The sequence below is a fragment of the Ursus americanus genome, chromosome 17, assembly GCF_024610735.1.
Source record: "Ursus americanus isolate L20-20 chromosome 17, mUrsAme1.1.p, whole genome shotgun sequence".
Classification (NCBI taxonomy): Eukaryota; Metazoa; Chordata; class Mammalia; order Carnivora; family Ursidae; genus Ursus; species Ursus americanus.
In genome coordinates, this window is record NC_142143.1 from 56,794,460 (window position 1) to 56,820,855 (window position 26,396).

The following is a 26,396-nucleotide window of genomic DNA, read 5'->3' on the forward strand; positions in this document are numbered from 1 at the left end:
TTTTCCATCCAGCCCTATCTAGATGTCCCTGATTACCTTCAGTTTACTCTTTCTATGTGTGCCATGATGTGAGGAAGGTTGGAAGTACTGCACTGAGCCGCTTCTTCCCGGAAGTCTTCCAGAAACACCCTTAAAATGTTATTAACCATTAACCTTCCAATGGTTGTTTATACATTTTTTATAATTACTCTCATATGTTTCTGCTGGTTTGTTTTCTCTCCAGTCCACTCTCCCCATGACCACCTCCAGATTAGGAGCCCCAGGAGAACAAGGTATTTTCTGAATATCAGGAATGCCATTTAACTGTGGGCTCCTTGACGCAGAGTTTGTCTGAGGATGTTCTCTGACCCCCAGGTTCCCTATAGCTGGTCTTTTTTTTTTTTTTTTCTTTTCTTTTTTAGCTGGTCTTTCTAAACAGGGTCCAGACCATTTTATTCCTAGTACACCAGGGTTAAGGTTTTCCCTCGGATACTTCCAGCCTCCAAAGTGATTGCATTAGTCAAAATTCTTGACAATGACAGAAGCTGTCTGGATGATGAAACAGAATAATTGATTAACAAAATACAGAGGGATGAGGACCATGCTAGAGGCTAAGCTTGTAGGAGTAACTTCCAAACCTGACCTGGTCAGCCGAGGAAAACCTTGGGGCTGCCACCAGGGCCCAGATGTCCCTTCTATGCCAGAAACTTGCTGTTGCAGCCTTCCCCGTGGAAGAGTGCTGCTCCTTGCCCCTTGTGGGCACCAGCTACTTAGTCAGGCATGGGTGCATGTATTGGTGGAACTAGGTCACATACCTGGAGGGCTGGGGAGAGTTCTCAGCTGCTCAGAGGGAGATGGTTTCTCTGCCCACCAGACTTCTAAAGAGGAGAATTCTCCAAATGTTGAAAGAGGGTCAAATGCTAGGTGGCCGAAATGTCCTCTCCAGGATGGCCCGAGGGCTTCACCCAGTCTGAGGTGCTGGTGAAGGACGTATGGGACCAAGCTGATGGTACACACTGGGAGGGCAACAGGGAATCCAGGGAGATCCTCTTGTGTGGTTGGACATCCTATCACCCGTTATGGATGATGTCAGAAATCAAGGGTGGAGAAAGGCAGGGAAGAATATTTAAGTATTTATGTGGAATATTTCAAGTGGCGGAATAACTCTCTCCTCTAAAAAGCCCCAAAGCTTAAGACTTCAGTGTGTTTCTGGGAAAAAAATTAGATCAAAGAGCCAGGCAAACTCATTCATGGGCGCTGGGTAGGTCACTGAGTTGGTGTCAATTTCATAGACATTTGCCTTCATGACTGACACAGACTTCTCACGATTGGTATAGGGACAGCAATCACCTTGCTCAGGGATCCAGAACAATCTAGAAGAGCATCTTCTAGAACATAAGTTCTAGAACATACATGTTCTTCCTTGTGAGCAGCATTCCCTTCCAGTCTATCTTGTCCTCATAACCCATGCTCCGATAGTGAGTCTGGGGTGTGGGACAGGAAGTACGATACAGATTTATCTCTGTTTTAATTCCAACACTTTCTGCCAGGAAGCCTTATTTCTTTGAGAGGCTGCATGGTTTCTGTTCAGCTGGGGTTTAAATCCAGCACCTGAAGGAGGAGGAGGAGTCAGTGAGTGAAGAGCCATTCCCTGAGTCCCTTCAGGGTGAGGAGACCTGCCTCTTCACCATGTGGTGCAGGGCCCCCGCCACCTCCTTGTTCCGAAGGGTATAGATGATGGGGTTGAGCATGGGTGTGATGACTGTGTAGAAGAGGCTGAGGATGCGGTTCATGGTGACAGAGGAGCCCGCCCGGGGCCGGATGTAGGTGATGATGGCTGTTCCAAAGAAGAGGAAGACCACGAGCAGGTGGGAGGAGCAGGTGGAGAAGACCTTGCGGCGGCTCTGGGTGGAGGCCATTGCCAGGATGGCACCCAGGATGCGGGCATAAGAGGCGACGATCAGAGAGAAGGGGACCATGATGAAGACCACAGTGGCTGTCACCACAGAGATTTCACTCTCGCGCTTCCCAGTACTGGCCAGCCTCAGTACTGGCAGGATGTCACAGAGGAAGTGTGGGATGATGGGGTGGCTGGGGAAAGGCAGAGTGAAGATGAGGGAGGAATGGGTGGTGGCTGTGATGATACCCATGAGCCAGGAGACAGCCACCATGACCATGCAGGCCCGCCAGCTCATGAGGGTGGAATAGTGCAGGGGCCGGCAGATCGCAGCATAGCGGTCATAGGCCATGGCTGTGAGCAGGCAGCACTCTGAAATGCCCAGGACAATGAAGACATACATCTGGGCTACACAGCCCTGGAAGGAGATGGCTTGGGGGTGTGGGGAGGCCAGGTCAGCCAGGGTCCTGGGCACAATATCCGTGGTGTACAGGAGCTCCACCACCGAGAGGTGATGCAGGAAGAAGTACATGGGGGAGTGCAAGGCCGGGCTGGCCTGTGTGAGGAGGATGATTATAGAGTTACCCAGCAAGGTGACCAGGTAGACCAGAAGCACCACCCAGAACAAGGGTCCCTGCAGGGCCCTGAGATCAGAGAATCCTAGAAGGAGAAATTCAGGCAGAGTCTGATTTTCCTCAGCCATCACTTTAGCCGGAACCTACAGCACAACCAAGGAAGAGACATTTATATAGAAAAAAGCAGCATTTCTGTAGTTCAGTAAAGCACTTTTCATACAGTCCCTCTGGAATCAACTGAGAGAGTTAGGGTTTCTACTTTATGGATGAGGCCATTTTGTCTTGGAGGAGGTAAATAATTTGCCTGAAGTAATACCAAGGGAGTTGCAGGCCTGGGACTCGAACTTAGGTTTCTTGACTCCAAATTCACTGCGTTTCCACACTGTTCCCAATGCTCTGAGTCCTGGTGCAGGGCCTAATTCCCAGGGGGAGAGACCCCAGCCCTGTACTTTGGGTCTTTCTTTGGAGTGGAGATGGAGCAGTGCTGTGCCCTAAGCCCCTTTGTATTTCCTGGACTGAAACCCCAGCCTGAAAGAGACGAGGAAGCATGTGCATTGTAGACTCAGCCAGCGACCGTCCTAAGCTGGTGTCTGATGATCACCATGGCGGGCTGTGGCTTTAGAATGCCATGCGATGATGGCATTGGGATAATACTGCCCAATTGTGTCATGCTTTGGGATTCTATTAAGCCCCTTTTCACAGATTACTGGGTTTCAGCCTGTGCCCATGAAGGGAGTGGGCCAGGGCCTGCCCGCACTGTATTTGGCTCCCTCTTGTCTGGGTCCCTGTCTGAGCTTCACCAGCTACTCTGTTTTAGCATGCTCTGAACTCCCACGCATTTCCACAGAGTGCGCCCCTGCAGAGAATGTTTCGGTGCATTCTATTAAAATCCTGCTCATCCTTCAATCTCAACTCAAATTCCACCTCCCCTATGGCAGCTTCTCTGCTCCTCATGGGCAGAAATGATCACCCATGGCATTTCAGGATTATAAGTGTCCTTAAAGTTCATATACTTCAGTATGGCTGCGGGCTTATCAACATCTTTGAGGGGTGCTGGGCAGTGTCTGTGGGCACATCTACAGCGATGGGGAGCTGACCTTCTTTGGAGGTAGCCCTCTGACTTTGGCTTCCTCTGCTTGTAGGACGAGTCTTTCATTATATTCGCCTTGGCTAAATTCTTAGTGTTTTACAGAATGTGTCACCCCTCTAGCTCCAGACGGCTCTGCCCGCACTTGAAGAAAGCACCTTCCTCTGTGTTCTTGTGAGTCATTCGTTGTGCCTGGGTCCCAGCACCTTTTAGTGCAGTCTCCACAGTAAGATCCTGCAGGACAGTTGGGGTGGTAGTGGGGGGCTGTGTGTTTTAACAGCTACTGGTGCTTCCCAAGTGCCTGGTCCCTGCCAGGCACCACGCCAAAGGGCTTAACATTCTTGAAATCACTGGATCTTCACAATCACACTGTGACACAGAAACCTTTTCTTTTTCCATTTTACAGATGAGCAAACGGAAGCCCAGACAGCATTAGTAACTTTCTCAAAGTCACACATCGAGTAACAGAGGGCGTTTGGTCTTAAATCTAGCTCCACCTAACACTGGAGTCTGTGCTTTTAATCAGTTCTCTATGGTCTTAGAGGCGAGTTTAACCACGGGGACAACTAGCAGGAGATCTTGCACATGCCAAGTGCTCAGCTGAATATTTCTTAGGTAAATGAATGCATCCTGCTTATAAAGATAGGGGAACTGATGAACAAAAAGATGAAGTAATCTCAAGTTAGGCAGCCAGTGAGACAGACAGGACACTGGGCCCACGTCTTGTAGAAGTCTGGGTCCCTAACATTTGCAGGGTCTTATCACCCACATTCACCCCACACATGAGATTAGCGCAGGATCTTCATGGTTAGGCAGGAAGGTCTCACACTTTCTGCCTAGTGCTCATAGACCTAACCTTCCTCCCACCCCCACTTTCTCTGCTTACTGTATTTTTTTGCCTTACATCATTTACTCTACAGTTTATACTTAGAGAGTACCGTGTGCTGGGCATTGTGCACCATCTCGGGGGCCTTCATAACAGCTCTAGTGCTCGCTGTTATTTCATCATTGCAGAGAACGAACCAGAGCTCCGAGAGTTTAAATTACCGACCCAAGATCACAGGATCAGTGAGTGGCAGAATCAGAACAGTAACTTAGAGCCTGAAGTTTCAACCATCATGCCTACGGTATCTCCAGGGAGGCCAACAGCCTTACCCTACACCTCTGGGAGATAAATTCTATCTAGTGGGTTTGGACAGAAGTAGTATTTGAGTCCATTGTCCTCTTCTCTCCTGTTTATAACGCTTCAGATGCTCACACCATTAACAATAATGTGTGGAATCGATCTTGTTATTTTCAAATTTAAAAGATGTTATTTTTGCAATTAAAATACTTAAGAAATATTTGGAGTAAAGTCGTTTATGATTTCCCCATCTGAGTTAAGTTCTTTTCTTTCTTGTATATTACCCTCAAGTCTTTGTCCCACTGCAAACCCATTTTACCTGCTTGTAATCATAGTGTATATACAAATTTGTCTTTATCCTTTCCTTTTTTTTTTAAAGTTTTTATTTATTTAAGTAATCTCTACACCCAACGTGGGGCTTGAATTCACGACCCCGAGATCAGGAGTTGTGTGCTCTTCTGACTGAGCCTGCCAGGTGCCCCTCTTCCCTTTCCTTTTTAATGTTTGCTTGAAGCATTTTGCTGTGTGATCTTGGTCTTTTTTTTTTTTTTAATTTTATTTATTAATTTTTGTGAGAGAGAGAGTACGAGTAGGGGACAGAGGGAGAAGCAGGCTCCCTGCTGAGCAGGGAGCCCGACGGAGGGCTTGATCCCAGCACCCTGGGATCATAACCCGAGCTGGAGGCAGATGCTTAACCGACTGAGCCACCCAGGCGCCCTTCTGAGTAATCTTATTCAAAATTCTTTAGTAGTCTGTTGGATTTCTCCACTACCATTTAACCAACACTTCTCATACTCTTGCAACTTAAATATTTCCATTGGTTGTATTTGTTCTTTTAGATAATGATGTAAACAATATCTTTGTGTATGTCTCATTTTGTTTTTGTTGACTGATTCCCTTAGGAAAAATTTCTAAAAGTGGTAATTGGCTAAGGGTATGGACATTTTTATGGGTTTTGCCGTGTAATATGTACTTTTGGATTTCCCTTAACTGAACACAAGTGGTGATGCCAGCCTTCCTTCCCTGAGTAAAGCTGGGATTCTTCTTCATCCTGTCTGTCCTCAGTAAGCCTCTCCCACCATCCCCTCCTCATCTTTGCCACACCGTGAGCATCTCTTTACCCCAGTCCTCTAATTACTTTTCACACCGAGATGTCATCTGTGAAGGGAGAGAGGTAAGTTTCTCCTTTCTTAACTTATCCTCTCTCTTCTCTGCTCTATTCCCAGCTCCATCTTCCCTGTCTGCACTCTGCCTCGGATAATTCCCCTCTTAACTTCACTTATATCCCGCACACCCTGATACAGTTGGGACAATCTTCAGAGACACACTGGTCCTGAGGCCGCTCTTATCTTCTTCAAAATCTCCCACAGAGGAACAGAGAGAAAGAGAGAACTTTTGGGTCATAGAGAGGAGCTGAGGGTCTCTCTCTCTCTCTCTCTTTTTTTTTTTTTTTAAAGATTTTTATTTATTTATCAGAGAGAATGACAGAGAGAGAGAGAGAGAGAGGGAGAGATAAAGAGAGCACAAGCAGGGAGGGACAGAGGGAGAGAAGGAAGCAGACTCCCTGCTGAGCAGGGGCTCAATCCCAGGACCCTGAGATCATGACCTGAGCTGAAGACAGATGCTTAACTGACTGAGCCACCCAGATGCCCTTCTTCTTTTTCTTTCTTTAAAATTGTTTTTAATTGTGGTAAAAAGCACATAACATAAAATTTACCATCTTAACCACTTTTTAGTGTATGGTTTAGTAATGTTAAGTATATTCACATTGTTGTGCAATGAATCTCCAGAACTTTTTCATCTTGCAAAACTAAAACTCTATACCCATCAAACAGCTTTGCATTTTCCCCTCCCCGAGACTCTTTTGGAAACCGAACCTCTCACCCCAACCCCTTCAGTAAGTCTTAGTGACGTAGGCAGGTGGATAGATCAATCAGGTAAGTGGCATGTGGATGGAACAACAGATAACTTGTGCATAACTGGCTAGATGGACAGAAGATGAAGGGACAGAGGTGTGGCTGGCTGCATGACTGCTCAGCCTAGAGAGCCCTGAGTACAGGAGGTGAGGCTCTCAGAAGGGGACAGGAATTGATAGCAGCTCTTGAGGGGTAGATTTGCCATCTTGGGGGCAAGGGAGCTGGGATTTTGGAGCCCAGTGAAAGATATGGGAAATGGGGGGAGGACTGCCTTTATTAAGTCAGGGAGATCGTGGGGAGCATAGCCAGACATCTTATCTTTGTTCTTTCAGGCTTTTTCTTTTGCCTGCAACATTATCAATGGGACCTGCACGTGTGTGTGTGTGTGTGTGTGTGTGTGTGTGTGTTAGGGAGGATATGGGGCAGCAAAGGAGGATGTGAGCAGCTCCATCTGTGGGCTCTGAGATGGGGACCGTGAACAGGAACCTGAGAAAGAATGCCCACCTGATTTACATATCACTTGTGAGCCCACAGACCTGCACACCCTCGCTGCCCACTGCCTCATTTCCACCTCTTCACTGTACACACCTCATCACACACACAAAGGTTTGCGTAGTCTGAGAATATACACACTTGCCCTGCTATATTATATGCAGTTTTATCCGAGAGAAATTGTTCAGGCCCCTCCCTCCTTCTCATTCCTTCTCCCTGTCCAGCCAGCCTGGTGGCCCCTGAATCACACCTTTGCAAACACGATGGTAAAGATTTGGGAAACTTCAGCTGGATTCTTTTCTCCTGTGCCCAGCTACAGGTGTTGGCTCCCAACCCACAGAGAGAGGCTTTAAGGTCCTCAGTTCCTCTTCCCTTTCTACCCTTGGCAGGGTCTAGCCTTGTCAGGGAAGGGCCAAGGCTGCCCAGCACCGTGTGGGGGCACTTACCTGGGGGAGACAGAAAAGGTCACCCAGCCAGGGTAGTGGTTGCTGGGCTCAGGCTTGGGCTCTGCTCTTCCCTGCCCTCTTGGAAGTCTCAGCCTCTGTGGTGCCCACAGTTATTCTCCAGCTGCAGTTGTGTCTTCACTCCCTTGGGACCCTAAGAGGCCCTGACTCTTGGCGTTTCCCTAGGTGACTCTGAGCTGAGGTAGTATCATGGGCCAGGTGATTCTGCCTGGGTCCCCAGTACCTACTGTACCATCTCATCTCTCCTTGATGTCATTTCTCTTGGCCAACCTGTGTCCTTTTCCCTTTCCTCACACCTTGCTCCCTCTCCTGTCTAACTTTCGCCTCCTCACTCATTTAGGGTCTCCTTGGGCACAGATAGCATGAGATTTGAGGGTTTCCCTCTGATATGTCTAGACTCTCACAATGGGTAATTCATTATCTGCATGATATCTTGGTTCCCAGTTAAATGTAGATAATTCCGGAAACATGATTTAGTCACATTGATCTCCATTCTTAGTTTGTTTTTTAGATGGAAAGTGTTTCAGTGAAGACATCGCCTGTCTGGTTACCCAGGGTTTCACGGCAGGGAGATCAGGGTTTCTATCAATCTCCAGGTCCCTAGTGTTAACGCAGACATTCTTAGTGGTGCTGTTAAACAGAGAGTAAGCCTTCTGAATGTTTTCAGTGTGGCAAGGGTGGCGAAGTTCGGGGGTAGAACAGGGGTATTACCTGGAGTAGCGAGGGCCGTTCCCTCAACTCCTGATGCCTTCTAGTGCACACTGGCTTCTTTTCCACTTCTTATCTCCCGTTTTCTGCATTTGTCCCTACAACTCCACTGAATCTCTCTTACTAAGACCACCAACAACCCTGTGTTGTCATTCCACTGGGTAATTTTCAGTCTTCATCTCAACCTCTCAGTGGTATTTGGTCCCTTCTCCTTCTGAAAACATTTTCTTTTTTAACTTCTGTGACTCCCAAACACACGTTTGGTGCTGGCTTCTCCTTGTATATACAGCTGATTGTCCCCCTTTAGTTGTCTTTGAGCATCTCAGACTTACTGTGGCTCAGGTAGAACTCTTGCTCCTCTCCAGAGCTTCCTCACCCCAGCATGGGACCTGTTCCCACCCAGTTGCTCAAATCAAATATCTAGCCCTCCATTTTATTTTATTTTTTTTTAAAGATTTTATTTTTATTTATTCGACAGAGATAGAGACAGCCAGCAAGAGAGGGAACACAAGCAGGGGGAGTGGGAGAGGAAGAAGCAGGCTCATAGCGGAGGAGCCTGATGTGGGGCTCGATCCCCTAACGCCGGGATCACGCCCTGAGCCGAAGGCAGACACCCAACCGCTGTGCCACCCAGGCGCCCCTAGCCCTCCATTTTAATTCATTTGTTTTAACACTCCACATTCAACTTCTCGTAACTCCTGTCAGTTTTGCCTCCACAGTGTAATCCCAATCAGCCATCATCTCCATAGGTAGGATCTTAGTCCCTCAAATTGTCCCTCCCTAGGGCCATTACTGTGCTCCAACTTGTCTCCACTCAGCCGGTGTGATTTTTTCAAGTGTAAATCAGATGATATCATTCCTCTTCCTTAAACCCTCTAGTAACTCAATAATTTCTGTTTGGGTAGAATAAACTGCAAACTCCTTCCCTTGATTTATGACCTTAATGATCTGGTTCCTGTGTATTAAGCATGTCTTTTTATTCTGATGTTCTGCCATCTGGAGCCTTCCTGACTCTAGGTAGACTGCCCCTCCCAGGGTCAGCTAATTCCTAGAGATTAACAAATGGCTAACTTCTAAGTGTGCCTTTCATGTGCAAACCAACAATCTCGACTGTACCCTCAGCCACCACTTTTTGGGTTCCAATACTCTGGGCCAAAATATTCCTGGGACCTAATCATCCCAGGGTCAGGTAACCAGACAACTAGAGACAGCCCCTAAACCGAACTGGCTGAAATTATCCAAACTAGCTAAACCTAAACTTGCCTAGTCTGCTTACCCTGCCTTGCCTATTCCTTCCCATGAAAATCACAGCACAGGCTCTAGTCCATATGACCTTTCACTCCCTCTGCCTCCTGACGCACCCCAGTGCTTCTCCCTGTGGCTGTGGATGGCGCAGCGAACCCCTCCTCTTGCGAGCTGTGAGTAACAAACTATCTCTTCAATGGGAATTGTCTTCTGATCTGTTGCCCTCTTCCTAGTTGGAAAATAATGATGAAACCTACATTTTACCACACCCTGCTGTTGTTTTCCTTCCACTGTGCTCTGGCCACGCTAGCCTTTGTTCTCTTCCTTAAACATACTTCGGGTTCTTTGCATTTGCTGTTCCCTCTGTCCAGAGGCTTTGCCCTACATCTTCCATGGGTGCCTTCTCATTATTCCAGTCTCAGCCCAACTTTCATCTCTTAGAAAGAGATTAGACTAGAGATTGTAGCACCACACCCCGATCGTCCTGTTTCATATTCTTTACGGCATGTATGTCAGGCAGAACTGTAATATTTGTTGTTTTGGTTTGTCTGGGTGTTTTGTGTATGACTCCCCCACTGGAAAGTATGATGTGCACAGGCAGGGACTGTTTCATTCATAGCTGTTGCTTCAGACCTTGGAAGAGGAGCGGGTTGGTAGCTTTGCAGAGACGCTCTGACAGGTGTTAACTGATGACTCACTCAATTCCATTTCAACTCTTTCATAGCATAACAACTCTTTCTGTCTCCTGGTGTCTAAAGAGCTAAAGATGACAGTTCTCAAACCCCCTTACAGTTCTTGTTTATCTGAGAATTTCTTTTTTTTTTTTAAAGAGTTTATTTATTTATTCGACAGAGATAGAGACAGCCAGCGAGAGAGGGAACACAAGCAGGGGGAGCGGGAGAGGAAGAAGCAGGCTCATAGCGGAGGAGCCTGATGTGGGGCTCGATCCCATAACGCCGGGATCACGCCCTGAGCCGAAGGCAGACGCCCAACCGCTGTGCCACCCAGGCGCCCCATCTGAGAATTTCTTAGTTTCAATTTAAATTTTTTAAAAATTTGAGTATAGTTGACACCCAGCATTACATTAGCTTCAGGTGCACAGCGTACTGATTCAACATCTCTATGTTATGCTCTGCTCACCAGAAGCGTGGCTGCCATCTGTCACCACACAACGCTATTATGATACCATCGACTGTACTCCCCATGCTGTACCTTTCATCCCTGTGACTTATTCATTCCATAACCAGAAGTCTGTACCTCCCATTCCCCTTCACCTATTTATTGTCCGTCTCCCCAGTGCTGCCGCCCCTGGCCAACACATATGCTATGCCCAAGCGGGGCAGGTTTCTAAGGCTGCCACCCTCCCTGTCCTCAAGGCCAGGTAGGCACATTCGCTTTTCCATTGGTCCTATTGTGTAACCACTGTTATTGTCCCCCCCACAGTCATCGTCCCCCTCCTCCGTGTAGCCACAGTCATCATCCCCCCCTCCGTTGGTCTAGAGGACCATATAGAACTCATAGAAGCCTTACTAAATTCACTCAGCAAGCCTTAAATGATAGCCAGCAAAACATGTCTTTACTGAGCACTGAAATGCCTCTGGTGAGAAAAGCTGTGCTTCAAGATGGAATGGCCTTGGACGTTATTACCGCCTCAAAAAGAGGCACCTGTGCCGTTATCCAAACGGAACGTGTGTGTTCATGAGTCTGCTGATGGACCGTCTTTATGAAATCACACCAGGACCCAAATAAATGTCCTGAGTGATCTAACCTCCCACCTAAGGGGCTAAATAAATCAGTGAGTGGTTCAGATTATGGGACTTTTGGTGGAAAAAAACGGTCCTTTATTTTGGGACTCATCCTGTGAATCTTGGGTGTTTTCTGGCACGTAGCTGTAGGGCTGCTGCGTACTGTCTCCCAGGCTCCGGGCAGCCACCAAACGCCACACCTCCGCGGAGTAAAACCCTCTGCCGTCTGCTCAGCGCGTATTGCAGAATAGGGAGAGCGGGGCACGCGAGAGCGTAAGAGCCGGTGCCCCCCGCTCGGAGTGCGGGGGGAGGTCGTCGGGAGGACGTGACCGCTGGATGACCCCAGAGCTGCGTCTGCGCAGTCGCGGGCTCCTGATCCGCCCCTGTCCTTTGAAGGTGCGTTAATCGGCCGGTGGGAGCCGTTTTCAAGGACGTCACCTCGAGAGCGTGAGGTGTCGTTGAGACCTTCTGATGGTGCGCTGTCCTGAACTGGGTTGAGTCCACACCCACTCTTACGGTTCTGATGGGCCGGGGCCGAGACGGTGGCGCGTGGCGGCCGCTCCAGACGAGCCTGTGAGTGAGTTCGCTCGCTCGTTCAGCCCGCCGCTTGCCAACCTGGACTGGCTGCCCCTTCCTCCGGCTTCTCTGTGCTCCGCGGGCCGGGCCCGGTTTATGAACCCCCAGCTCAGAGGTCCCCCTGCCCGGCGGGAGCCAGGCCTCCCCGTCCTGGGGTGGGGCCCGGGGGGGAGTTCGGTGGTGCCCGCCGCTGCGCTCGGGTCCGCTGCGCTCGGGTCCGGGCCTAACGACGGGGAAGCTGGGTGCCTGCCCTTGAGGCGGCGTTGCTGCGTCCCTCAGAGCGGCTCCCTAGGGAGGGGTTTGCACTGCGGCTCTTTGTGTGTCTGGAAACTACGCGGACGAGTCCAGAAGAGACGGATGGACAGACTGTTGCCGGACTGATGGGCCTGTAAAGGGCTGGATGACCAGCCACGGGGGCAGAGCACGGGTGGGTGGCCGTGTGGTGGCCGGATTACTGCGTGGCCAGGGGCCCTGCGAAGGCAGGACGTGACGCTCTTGGAGGGGATGACGTAGAACGAGGCTCCTGGCGGTAGGTTGGCCGCACGGAGGCAGAGGACCTCCGGTTGGATGTCAACAGGAACCCGTTTGGAATTTGGAACAAGGAAAGACAATCTTTAATGAAGCTTGGGACCTGAGAAAGAATGTCTTAAGTTTACCATGTGTCACTGGCTCTGGGAGCACAGCTTGTTTTGTGTGTGCTGTCTGTGCTGGGAGGGAGATGTGGTCCGACGGCGGGTGTAGATGTGCCCTGTGCAGCTGGAGTGCGATGGGCCGGTGGGTGTCTGCCCTGTAGCTGGGGTGTGGTATGTGGAAGACACTGTCTACAGATTGCTCTCTGGACTGTCTTCTTCAGCCTGATGCACAGGGTCCATCTGAGGATGGCTGGGAGTGTCTTCACTCTCTTTTGAATTAGAGCTCCTGCTTCTTAGATCCAATGTCTTTTTCTTTCTGAGTTTGGGTGGAGTACATTCTCCCGTAGCTCAAGGAGCTATTGGGGGGTGCATAGGAAATACAGTTTTTGGGACTTTGCACATCTGAACATTCTTTATCCTAACCTTGTGCTCAATTGAGAATTGGCGGGGTATAGTAGCCTAGATGTGATTAATTAATTAATTTCTTTAAAAAAGAATTTTGAAGGTATTATTCCATTATATTCAAGATGCCAGTGCTATTGTTGAGACAGCTGAATCCTTACATGGGCATCTCCTCTTTACGATCGATAATTCGTTCACGAGAAACGGGTGTTCTGGGTGAAAATGCTACTTGGGAACCTATTTCTCATCATTTCAAGTGGGAACAAATATTATGTGATAGTGTCAATCCTAAGCCTCCAGTTTCCTAAAAGATAAAGACAGTAAAATGTAACCGAACTATAACACACAATAACATGCTATCACGTTAGGTTGTAAAATGCTTAAAAAATCACTCCTCCCATCCCTTAATATGGTTGTTCACAGATAGCTGCCTTGTATGGAACAGAAACCCTCTTCTGGCCAGCAACAGCCAGCATGCACATTCTTTTTCATGATGCTCATTTCAGATCATCTCTGTGTAACCCAAGGCTTTTACCACAGTGTTCTGCTAAAGTGCTTGGAGTTTTAGCAATGTAAATAGAAAGCTTTCTTCCATAAACACTAGCTGTAAATAGAAAGCTTTCTTACATGAATACTAGCTGGGAATGGTGCAATTGTTAAAATGTTTCCAATGCATCGTTTTAAACTCTTTAAAATTACTTTTTAACAGGGACCCTTGGGTGGCTCAGTTGGTTAAATGTCTGTCTTCAGTTCAGGTCATGATCCTAGGGTCCTGGGATTGATCCCCATGTGGGGCTCTGCTTCCTGCTTGGTGGGGAGCCTGCCTGCCACTCCCCCTGCCCCTGCTTGTGCTCTCTTGCTCATTCTGTCCTTCTCTCTCTCAAATAAATAAATAAAATCTTTAAAAAATGACTTTTTAACAAAGACAAACAGGAGTTTCTTGTCGCTTTTCAGCTTAGAAGCTGCTGCAAACCGGGGTGCCTGGCCTGGGTGGCTCGGTTGGTTGGGCATCTGCCTTTGGCTCGGGACATGATCCCAGGGTCCTGGGATAGAGCCCCTCATTGGGCTCCCTGCTCAGCTGGGGGTCTGCTTCTGCCTCTACCCCTCGGCCTGCATGTGCTCTTTCTCTCTCTGTCAAATAAATAAAATCTTAAAAAAAAAAAAAGCTACTGCAAATCTCTCTCTCTCCCTTCCCCCTTATCTCTCTCCACCCAGTCTGTCAGAGCACATTCATACATTCGTCTTCTAAACAGAAGTTTCAAAAAAAATTTTTTTTTCACATCTTTACAAATAAAATTTTATGCCTCTATAAAGTGTTTTAAAAATTTATACTTGGGAGGAAATTTCCAAGTAGAAAGTAATTTTGCAGAACCCATGCTTTGAATACCTGAAAATGTATTTGAAAATAGCAGTTTCAAGGTCAGGGTTTCTGTCTCACTTATTTCTTCCTATTTTCCCCATTTCCTTCCTTTCTTCCCTTTTATTTCCCCCTTTTCTTTCTCCCTCTCTTCCTTTTCCTCTCTCTCTCCCAGTCTCCAGTCCCCCACCCCTAGAAGGTCCTGTCTCATCTAGAATAAGTACAGACATGATTGTGCACATATTAAAGCAGAAAGAAAAGCTGGAGCAGTTCAGAGCTCCACCCTCTTCTTCCCCGAATAGAAAGAGTTGGTACCTATTATTAGAAAGGGAGGAAGAGAAAACTCCCAAGTCACTGTTTTTCCCTATTTGAGCTATGCGGCAAGAGCAGACAGCAGATGTATACTCAAGTCTGACTATTTTCTTTAAGGATATTACTTTGGTCTTTTAATTTTTATTGAGAGCCCTTAGACTGCTATTGGGAATTAATATCTAAGCAGAATTCCATAATCTGTGAGGACTCCGCTTTAGTGTTCTAAACAAAAATATTTATGTTCTCAGTCCTGGTAGATTAGGAGAACTACTCAACCATTTAAAAAATCTTTCCCATTAATACCAGCATGCTACTTAAATTCATAAAATTTTCATAGATAGGCATCTCTCTAGATCTGGTATTTTCTTTGATTAAAGTTAAAATAAAAATACATTTAACTAAGCCCTAAAATAAAAATCCCCATAATTCTTAACCTTAACAGACTAGAAAAAATTACTCAACAATTAAAAAAATCATCCTACTAATACCACCATATTGTTTAAATTTCTAAATTCCCTATGGGCAGACATCTCCCTAGATCTGACTTGTTAATCTTTAATAATTAAAGCAAGGTACTGAAAATGCCTAGATGAGTTTATTAACTCCATAAACACAGGTTTTTGTTTTTGTTTTTTTTAAAGATTTTATTTATTTATTCGACAGAGATAGAGACAGCCAGCGAGAGAGGGAACACAAGCAGGGGGAGTGGGAGAGGAAGAAGCAGGCTCATAGTGGAAGAGCCTGATGTGGGGCTCGATCCCATAACGCCGGGATCACGCCCTGAGCCGAAGGCAGATGCTTAACCACTGAGCCACCCAGGCGCCCCCATAAACACAGGTTTTAATTAATTTTTACTAAATTAATTTTTAACCAAATTACACATGAAAGTATCTGCATCGCAGGGAGAGTGCCCTTCAAATCACGCTTATTAAAAGGAGCAGGCATTAAGAACAGTAAAAAGTAGCTCACAATGCCTTACTTAACCTGATCACACCCATATGGGACATAGCAGTGATAAAAATTAAGCCATGAATGAAAGTTTGACCAAGTTATATTCGTTAGGGTTGGTCAATTTTGTGCCACCCATAGTTGACATGGCTGTTTAGATCATCCCTGGAACAATGATTCCATTGTTTGAGAACTTCAATAGTTTTCTAAACTGTGCTGTGTGACATTGTAAAAATAGAAAATCCTACCAGAGGGAGCCATTTCCCTGGATTGTCTCTGGTTCCCTGCCTCGAGAATCTGTTTCTTCAGCAGGTACATGTTTTAAGTGGCGTTCTGGGTCTTCAATCTCTCTCCCCATTTCTCAGGTCTGGTGTAGGGGGACCTCACAAAATAATTACCTTCACGTCCTAATAACTTCAAAGCGGAAGATGGAATGAATTTATGAGGTACTTATACAATGTGCTGGTGCTCGAGATGAGAACAAAATGTGTGCATGCAGTGTGTTTGTCTGCTTTGGACTTGGCTCATAAATTGTGTCTTTACTAGGTTTGGAGAAAGGAAAGGGATACATTCAATTAAGACTGATTCAGCCTGAGAAGTGAGTGAATCAGCACATCGTCTTCCTGTCTGCTGTTTCCCACAGCTTCTGAGAAATAGAGACATAGCCTGGGGAGATCTGGGCCTCTCTCTTGTAGACCATGGCCTTCATGTGAGTATTTTATTCTCTGAGGACAGAATTCCTGGAAAAGGGTGTCCTAGAAATGCTTCTGACAAGAGTGTGGGGACTTGAGGCTCCAGGTGGTTTCTGAGCTTTCTGGGAAACTTTAAAACCTCATTTCACACAGAGAATGTTCAAATCAGGCTCCTTGGGATAAGACTTTCAAAGTCTAAGTGAAATAAGTCAAGCAGTGAAAGACAATTATCCTATGGTTTCTCTCATCTATGGAACATAAGAACTAGGAAGATCGGTAGGAGAAGAAAGGGATAAAGAAAGGGGGGTAATCAGAAGGGGGAATGAAGCATGAGAGACTATGGACTCTGAGAAACAAACTGAGGGCTTCAGAGCAGAGGGGGGTGGGGGAATGGGATAGACCGGTGATGGGTAGTAAGGAGGGCACGTATTGCATGGTGCACTGGGTGTTATACGCAACTAATGAATCATCGAACTTTACATCAAAAACCAGGGATGTACTGTATGGTGAATAACATAATATAATAAAAATATTATTATGAAAAAAAAGAGAAGACTTTCAAAGTCTATTGGGGCAACATACTTACTTACTTTAGGGGCCGGATTACCCGTGAGGAGGACATGGAATGCCCCAGAAGAAAAGTAAATAATTTTGCCTCAGTATGCCGTCTGTTTAGGACCTATCTCCTGGTAACTTTCTCTGGCCTGTGACTATAGATGAGAGGAGATGGAGTTCTCTTTCCTGACCTGACCAAGCCAACTTGAACTTACTTCTTAATCTTGGATCCTTAACCAGGACACAGTATGTGTTTACCATGTATACTTACTTTTGTTTGGTGTACTGGTTAATTTTTGTTGAATAATAAACCACTCAAATACTTAGTGACTTAAAACAACCACATTTATTTAGTTCATGATTCTGTGGGTTGGCAACTTGGGCTGGGCTCATATGGGTGATTCTTCTCTTGGTTTTTAATGGGCTGTTTCATGCATCCCCAGTTGGCTGCTGGTCACCTTGGCAGGGTGTGTGTGTGTGTGTGTATGAGTATTATCAGTAAAGGTGATGGTTGGCAAAGAGACCTTGGGTCTTTTATCATCTAGAGGATAGCCCAGACTTGTTCACATGGCAGTCAGAGGGTTTCAAGGGCTTTTTGAATTTCTGTTTGCAGTGTGTTTGCTACTGTCACAATGTCTGAAGCAAGCCAAATGGCCAAACCCAGGGTCCATGTGGGAGGGTACTACCAAAGAGAGTGGCTGAAGGGAAGCAAAGAATGTGAGACCATCTCTTGCAGTCTCTGATAGTCGGTCATATTTGACATGTGGCCTCTGTGCAGAGTGTTAAAATACAGGGGTCGAGTGAAACTGAGAACCATTTTGAGGGAGCAGGGGTGGATGGCAGATTGCAAGGAAGAGTCAGTGATGACTTCAAGATGTCTAGTCCCAAAGAGTGAAGGGCTGGTGGTGCCACAGATATAAGTGGGCATGATTTGGAGCTAGTTTGGGAAACCAATCCCCCTCAGAAGAGGAGGTATTTCTGCATCCCTATTACCTCAAGAGAAGCAGCATGGTGGAAGCAAGAGTACAAAGGCAGTAGGGACTCACTTCTGGGGTGAAGGACCAGCTCTAAGGGTTTGGGGGGGGGGTAAGAAAGGGGCTGGAAGCATCAAGTGTTTTCTACTGCAGACTGTTTTTTAGAAGAGGAAGCCAAGGCCAAGAGAGATGAAGTATCTTGTTCAAGGCCACCTCACTAGAAACTAGGAGAAGTAGGATCCAAGCCTGCTTAGCTTGAGAGTTTGTGTTCTTTTTAACGCCCCATGCCCCGTGTCGTGTCTTTTGAGGTAACAGAGATACAGAGATCCCTCCTCCTCTGAGAGAAGGGCAAGGATGAGAAAGCGGATGCGGGGCCAGAGATACGCCGAGATGAAGGGAGAGGGTGTTTTTGAGCTTAGGCTGCACAGCTTCATCCTCTCCTGAAAAGTTGGGGATAAGCTTGCCAAGGAGAAAAAAGTGGGAAGGGGCAGGGATCATATGATTCAAGAGCGAAATATTATCTTGCGGGGACATTTGCCAGGGATTTCAGAGGTGAGGAAATGGAGTTCTGAGCAGCCGTGAAGGCCAGGTTTGAAGGGAGAGGCATGAAGCCCCATCAGGTCAGATCTGAAGGCCTCGTGTTTCTTCGGGATCATGCTATCTTGGAAGCAGAGGAAGAGAAGGCTGACATTGGGGTGAAAGGGCTGGGCGTGAGGGGCATGGGGAAAGGTTGGGAGGGTGAGTGTGGCCTAAGTGCTGGAAGTCTATCAGTGGTGCCTGTGATGGTGTAGCTGGAGTCTGAGGAAGTCTGATGGTGTGTGCAACTCAGATTTCCCCTCCATGTCAGAACCTGTCTTCCTGGACTTTCAGAGCTGCCTCCCCACTCAGAGGAGCATTTAGACACTGCTGTGTTTTTGAGTGGTCCCCGTTCAGACTCTTGCTCCAGTCACCCCCCTATCCCGTCCTCACGCACTGAAATAAAGTTCTCAGATACCACTCTGAGCGGCCGTGCAGGGCTGCCTCTGCAAGGGAGAGCAGCAGCAGCTGAATCCTGCACATAGCTTTTATTTTGTTTGTTACCAGAAAAGCAAGGACAGATGCCTCCAAGCGTGGGAAAGGGGTACCAAGGGATGGCAAATATCCTGAAGCTGTAAAGTAGGCCTGCACCCTCCCCGGCGCGCCGGCACGCAGGGAGGCAGTCATGGGATAAGGGAGGAGCCAGATGTTTGGGCTAGCAGTCACCAAGTGCAGAAAGGGGGGACTGATTACATTCTTTCATAGCTCCTAACCTATGCCGTATCCCTGGGGATCGCGGGATCCTGCTCCTTCCGGGCCATTGTGTTCAATAGCCCGAGAGCAGAAACGCTGCTGACGTTTCAGCTGCTTTCACAGTCACACCCTGGGGCTTACAATGTATTTTCTAAGAATAACTCCACTTCTCCTTCTTCTTTCCCTCCATCCCTGGTCTCTCAGGGAGCGTTGGTTTTTGTCCCACAGGCGTATTCCTACCAACAACCAAGTGAGTGAACTCGGAAGCACATGCCCCCTCTATCATGCCTTCAGAGGAGGCCACAGCCCTGGTTGACAGCTTGACTACAACCTCATGAATCACCTTGAACTCGAGTTATCCAGCTATCAGCCAGATTCTGGCCCCCTGAAACTATGAGATAATGGTTGTTTGTTGTTTTAAGCCATTGGGTTTTGTGGGTAACTCATGAAGTGGCAATAGGCAATCAGTAGAGATTTTGGTACCTGGAAGTGAGGTGCTGCCATAACAAATAGCTGAAATATGGGGTGGCTTTGGGACGAGGAAATGGGTGGAAGCTGGAAAAGCTTTAAGAGGACTATTCAGAAAAGCTTAACCTTGAGAATACTTTTTGTAGAATTCTTGGACTCTGGGGAGGACAGTCGCTTTTCCCTGGAAAGTGCCTCCTTAGGGCTGTCATTTATTTTGGAGCCAAGCCATTTTCCCGATCAGGTCTTTCACTACTTGCTTAACTTGTTGGTTCCTGAGAGTATAGATGAAGGGATTCAAGAGGGGGGCAATAATTGTATTGATTAGAGACACTCCTTTGTTGAAATCAACCCCCTTGCCTGGGGAGGGCTTGACATACATGAAGAAGCAGCTCCCATAGCACATGGTGACCACAATGATGTGGGAGGAACAGGTAGAGAAGGCTTTCTTTCTCTCCTGGACAGACGGGATCCTGACAATTGTCCGGATGATCTGGACATAGGATACGGTGATCAGCACCAGAGTGCTGACCAGAGCCACCACGGCCAGGGTAAAGTCCACCGTCTCCAGCACCTGTGGCCCGCTGCATACCACCTCCATTAGAGGTGTATAGTCACAGAAGAAGTGGTTGATGTGGCTGTCACAGAATGGAAGCTGACTGGTCAGGATGACAGGCACGATGATGAAGGAGAATCCTGCCAGCCAGCAGGTGAGGATGAGCTGTGCGCAGACTCTGTTGCTCATGAGGATGGGGTAGCGGAGGGGCTGGCAGATGGCGATGTACCGGTCATAGGCCATGGCTGTGAGAAGGAGGAATTCTGTAGCCCCCAGGAAGATGTGGAAAAAGTCCTGAATGATGCAGCCAGCAAAACTGATGGTCTTGGTCCCTGTAGCAATGTTGAGCAACATCTTGGGCACTATGACGGTCTGGAACCAAATTTCTAGGCAGGATAGATTCCGGAGGAAGAAGTACATCGGGGTTTGCAGGCGGGTGTCCAGGAAGGTCAGGCTGATGACAACCAGGTTTCCAGAGACAGTCACAAGGTAGGCAAGCAACAGGAGCAGGAAAACTGCCACCTGAAGCTCTTTGGTGTCTGTCAGGCCTTGGAGGAAGAACTCAGTCACTGTGGTCCGATTGGCCATAGTGGATCTCAGCCCTTTCCGGAAACGTGCCAGCTTGGGTGGATAGGAGCATCAGAAATTAGGATGAAGAAGAGGAAAATTTCTCTCAAAGTCCATCATTCCTTTACCTGTCCACTGTCTGTCTGTGGATTCAGGGAAGCAGAGCAGAAGCTTCTGGGGCTTTTCCCTAGTCAGAAAAGTCACCTCTTTCAGAATCTTTGAGAAATTATTGAATGTCAGTGACTTTCCCCTCTCCCTTCCTTCCTTCCCTTCCTCTTTTCTTTCTTTTATTCTTGGCTTTTATTTCCTCTGAGAAAGTCTACAAAGAATTCTCTGCTGTTCCCCCAGTTCTCCTTAGAACCGGCAGACACCCATTCATCTTCCAAGATCTAGCCTAAGTGTGACCTCTTCTATGCGGCCTTTCCCGGAAGCCCTACGCTGAGTCACCTGCTCTCTCCCAGCCCTGGTAGCACATGGTTTGTGCCTCTCTTATATTTCTGTAGAGTCAATGATGTGTGAGAGAGTTTGTCTTCCCCACCAGACCACAAACACCTCGAGCTCAGGGACTGTTTTTTGTTCATCTGTGTATCTCAGCACTTACCTTTCCTTCCTCAGTAGATGGACTGGCCTTCTCAGATCTGTATTCACAACAAAATCTTCTACTTCCAAAAGCATGGATCACATATGGAGCATGTATTTTGGAATAAGAAGCGTTTTTCACTCGACCTTGCTGTTTGCTTATCGTGAACCCTTATTAAAATTTGTCTGGGGCTGCCTGGCTGGCGCAGTTGGTTAAATGTCCAACTTTTGGTTTCAACTCAGGTCATGATCTCAGGGTCTCAGGTCGTTTTCAGGCTCTGCACTCAGCTCTGCACTCTGCTTCAGATTCTCTCTCCCTCTCCCTCTGCCCCTTCTCCCTGCTCCCCACTCTCTGAAATCAATGAGTCAATCAATCAATCTTAAAAAAATGATTTCTGATGTTTGCATCTGGATTGTAAATTACTTGAAGAGAGGGAGTGTTTTGTTTATTTTCACTCATACTCCTTTCCTCCCCTACCAGCTTTATTGAGGCATAATTTACAAATAAAATTGTAAGATATTTAAAGTATACAATGTGATGACTTGATATACGTATACATTGTGAAAGGACTCCCCCCACACAGTTAATCAGCACATCCATCGCTTCACATAGTAACTTTGTGTGTGTGTGTGTCTGTGTGTGTCTGTGTGTGTGTGTGAGAACATTTAAGTTCTATTCTCTTAGGAAATTTCAATTATACAATATAGTATTATCAACTATGGTCACTATGTTATACATTAGACCCTCAGACCCTATTCATCTTATAACAGAAAACTTGTACCGTTTTACTAACCCCCCACCTATTTCCACCACCGTCCAGCCCATGGTAACCACCGTTCTACTCTGTTTCCATGAATTTAACTTTTTATTTAATCTCTACATGTAAAAGATATCGTACACTATTTGTCTTTCTCTGTCTGGCTTATTTCACTTAGCATAATGGCCTCCAGATTCATTTATGCTATTGCAAATGGCAGGACTTCCTTCTTTTTTGAGGCTGAATAATATTTCATTATATATCTATATCTATGTCACATTTTCTTTATCCGTTCATCCATCGATGGACAGCTAGGTTATTTCCATACCTTGGTTACTGCGAATAATGCTGCAGTGAACATGGGAGTACAAGTATCTCTTTGAGATAACGATTTTGCTTCCTTTGGATATATACCCAGAAGTGGGGTTGCTGAGTCATGTGGTAGTTCTGTTTTTAATTTCTTGAGGAACCTCTACACTGTTTCCCATAGCGGTTGTACCAGTTTACATTTCTGTCAATAGTACACAAGGGTTCTCTTTTCTCCACATCCTAACCAGCACTTGTTATCCCTTGTCTTTTTGATAATAGACATCCTGACAGATGCTAGGTGCATATCATTGTGGCTTTGATTTGCATTTACCGGATGATTAGTGATGTTGGCATCTTTCCATGTATTTGTTGGCCATCTGTATGTCTTCCTTGGAAAAATGTCTATTCAGGTGCTCAAACCCCTTTCTCATACTGATCCCTGACATGTGATAGTTACCTATGAAGATTGCTAGGATGGTTCTGACAAGAAATGAAATACTATGAGGCTTATTGCACCAGTTTTTGATAAGAAAGGTAAACCTCACAGAAATTAACTATTGGCCCAGGGCCATGCTGAGAATCTAAAAAAATAAGTGGAAGCCACTTGAATGTTTCCTTGCCTTCATCAGATTCTCTGAGGCTTTCAAACATATTATATTATGAGTAGAAAAGGGATTTTTCTCTGGGGAAGTCTGTGGAATTCTTATGAGGGATTTTTTTCTCACTCCTTTTCATTTGAGACCAATGGCCCAAGACCCCTTTGGCCCCTTTCACTGCTCTTTAAGAGTGGGGGGCACTCACATTGTGGGGTGTGCCAGATGATTCACTGGAGTATTGGAAGGAGATATGAGAGCCTCCTATAGTTACATTGTATTTCATAAGATCTAAGGTACAATTCAGTGTGAGTCACACTGTTATTTTATGTGCCGTTAAGAAAAAAATGCTACCCCAACTGCCTCATGCTAAAATGATCGTAAGATGCCTCTCAGTTTCATAGATGTTGAAATGAATGTCTTGAAGTTGATAAACTGTGGAATTTATTTTTAGCTCTATAAAAATTCTGTTTCTCCGGAAAAATGTTGCTAAGACCACTGTCTAAGAGCTTATCACCTATGTTTTCTCTTAGGAGTTTTATGGGTTTCAGACCTTACTCGAAACTAATATAACATTGTCAGGCAACTATACCTCATGAAAAACATATGTTCTGTGTATGTTTTAAAACACAAACTATACATTTATATATCACAATATATAAATATTTAAAAATCAATTAACACACATATGTTGGTGATACTTCCTCAACTTCATTTCAGAATTTTCACTGATGGGATGTACGATTAATAAAGTTTGGAAAATTCTTGCCTAAGGACCTGCTGCCTATCTCCCCTCCCACAGCCAGCCATTATTTGCAAAGAGGCCCATTTTCTTTTTGGAGAGGACTATCTTTTAGCTTCATTTTTAAAAAGGTTTCTGAGCCTGTTGTTTTCTCAGAGTGAGTGCAAGGAAGCTCCCAGAAACAGTAGAGAACTTGCCTAGTGTTTTAGAAACCTTGGTCTTTGGGTTATTTTTGGGCCCTGGCAAGGGAAGCTATGATCTGCAGCAACCTTCCTTTCTGCACAATGACTGGTTATCTGAGAGGTGGCCTCAGGAACTCACCAGCCCAGGGACAACACAAGCTTGTCAGATCTCTGAGGATCTCCCAAGGAGGGAGCAGGGAGTGTGTGCAGTCTGGAAAGTCCTATGTGGTTTCATGAAAAGAGCTCATTTGCAGCAAAATGTGGAGACAACTCTGTAGAAATAGTCACAGGATTCCATTCCATAGAAATCTTTTCTTGACTCATTCTTCTTTTCTCTTTGGCCTTCTCCAACATATCTTCCCCTTCAGCAGCAACAATCCTAAAACACAGCTATCCAAGGACAAAATTCTGTTGCTTACTCAACATCTAAACCATGCAGCAGAAGGGTCAGGGAGAGTCTGAGATGGGACTGGAAGCTTCCTCCTTGTGCTGTGGTTATAGTTCCCACCTGGAATCTATGGTTCTGAGGCTTCAGGCCATGCAAGAGGGTTCTGAATGGGTTCCATTCAATGAAAAGGGACATTTGGTTTATAGACTCTTCTATTACAGACTCAGGGGATCAATTCTGGGAAAACAAGTGGTGCTTAGGGGAATTTGTAATCAGAATTCACTAATTTGCTCAGGATATAGCTGTTTTGGCCACAAACTGTAAGTGGGACAATTTGTCAAAAATCCCTGGAGAAAATGACAAAATACTTACCTAAGACCTTGTTCCTTGATGCATATTCGTGTCGCTGTCAGTTATTGATACAATTCTATACAGTTTTCCATACTTATCGTGATAAATGTGCTCTTAATCCCCACCACCTATTTCACCTATCCTTCCCACCCATAACCCTCTGTTTGTTCCCTATAGTTACAAATCTGTTTATTCTGTTCATAAATATTTTCAAGAACTGATAGGTCAGAAGGCATCAAAGACAACTTTGTTATCCTCGAATGTGTGTGTAGAGTTCTTGATAGGGTAATCTATTCCCAATTGGTTGCTAAGATTCGTAATTTGGAACATTCTAGTATATAAAACTGTATTACTACTTTATATTCATTATCAGCTTATGAAACAGGCATCCATGGCTTATGTTATAAACAAAAACAGAAACTTGGGGAAAAGTTAAATGAATGGAGTCATATCACAGAATTTGCCCTAATATCTAGCAAAAGTAAACATGAGGATGAAAATAAAATTATAATAGATTAATTAATTTTCAAATGATATAGTGAATTGCATTGATGGATTATTTTTATTTCATTTTAAAATTAATTAATCCTTTTGTGCCAGTACCATACTGTTTTGATTACTACAGCTTTGTGTACTTAACTAAGAACATTTTTGGAAATCTGAGTACTTGCACATACTTTAGTAATGTCCTAATGCATTGCAGAATGCTGGTTGCTGTTTGAGGTACAAGTGGAGCATCATCTGGTGTGTCCATGTGCTTTATATGTGGTAACATTGTTGAGTGGAATGATGCTTCTTGGGCATTTAAGAAACAAGCTGTATTGGAGGACGGAGTTAAGATGGTGGAGGAGTAGGAGACACCGTTTTCAGCCGGTCCTCCGAGTCGAGCTGGATAGGTACCAGACCAGCCTAAACAACCACGGAACCAGCCTGAGACGCAGGAAGACGCATCTGGATCTCTACAAATGAACATCTCCAGCGCTGAGTATTGAGGTACGAAGCGGGGAGCCATGAAACTGTGCACAGATATCGGAAGATAAACGGAAGGGGGAGGGAGCCGCCGTGTTCGGGCGCCGGGAAGTGGTAGCCACTTGCACGGGAGAACGGGCGGGGCTCGCGGACGGCACCTGCAAAACAGCAGACTGAGACCGTGAGCCGGGTGCGCGCGCCACCAGGCATCTCGCGGAACACCGGAATCCCGGTGCGCTCACTGGATCCAGACTGAGACCGGGAGATCCGGGAGCGTGCGGGGCGGCCGGTGGCTGGCGGCGTTAGAAACACAAAGGACAGAGACGCGCCGGCCCTGGAAGTGAGGGCTGGGACGCCGGGTGTGGGGCGCACATCCCGGGACGCTGCAGGGTTGAGCAGCACCAACAGAAACAGAGTTAAAGTGGCCAGAACATTAGTAGAGAACGGGCCGCAATCTCTCTGTTCTGTGACAGAGGCTGAAATTCGGCCGCTGCTGCTCTGACTCTCAGAAGAGGCACAGTAAACCGCCAGGGAAAGCCGCCAGAGAACAAAAGCCTGGAAAAACTGGCTCAGGGAGTGCCCATCCCCATCCCCCCTCGCAGGGGACGCCGAGACTCTACCCAAACAGGGTTGCCTGAGTATCGGCGCGGCAGGCCCCTCCCCCAGAACACAGAAGGCAGGCTGAAAAATCAAGAAGCCCACAACCCGGGCGCCTGGGTGGCGCAGTCAGTGAGCGCCTGCCTTCGGCTTAGGGCGTGATCCCGGCGTTCCGGAAAGGAGTCCCTCATCGGGCTCCTCCGCTGGGAGCCTGCTTCTTCCTCTCCCACTCCCCTGCTTCTATTCCCTCTCTCGCTGGTTGGCTGCCACATAAATAAATAAATAAAATCTTTAAAGAAGAAGCCCACATCCCTAAGATCCCTATAAAACAAGGGGCACGGCCTGGGACCCAGTCAATAATTTGGGCTCTGGAAACCCCGCAACCTCTCTTC

At 46.5% G+C, this 26,396-nt stretch overlaps 2 protein-coding genes and 1 long non-coding RNA gene across 3 annotated transcripts in view; 1 reads left to right on the plus strand and 2 right to left on the minus strand.

Moving 5' to 3' along the window:
* Positions 1-1,640: 1,640 nt before the first annotated feature.
* On the minus strand, positions 1,641-2,579 carry OR10P1 (olfactory receptor family 10 subfamily P member 1). Its single transcript, XM_045789960.2, has one exon. It carries the CDS (start codon positions 2,577-2,579, stop codon positions 1,641-1,643), a length of 939 nt encoding a protein of 312 aa, XP_045645916.1.
* Positions 2,580-11,626: 9,047 nt separating this feature from the next.
* The window catches only part of LOC148108700 (uncharacterized), an 89,772-nt gene continuing 75,002 nt past the window's right edge, over positions 11,627-26,396 (plus strand). Inside the window, exons 1-2 of the long non-coding RNA XR_015727237.1 lie at positions 11,627-11,804; positions 16,005-16,167. This is a non-coding gene — a long non-coding RNA (uncharacterized LOC148108700). The remainder of the gene's footprint in view (positions 11,805-16,004; positions 16,168-26,396) is intronic.
* LOC123787110 (olfactory receptor 2AP1-like) lies at positions 19,622-20,557 on the minus strand. The gene has a single exon (XM_045789561.2). The coding sequence runs from the start codon at positions 20,555-20,557 to the stop codon at positions 19,622-19,624; it is 936 nt and encodes a 311-aa protein (XP_045645517.2).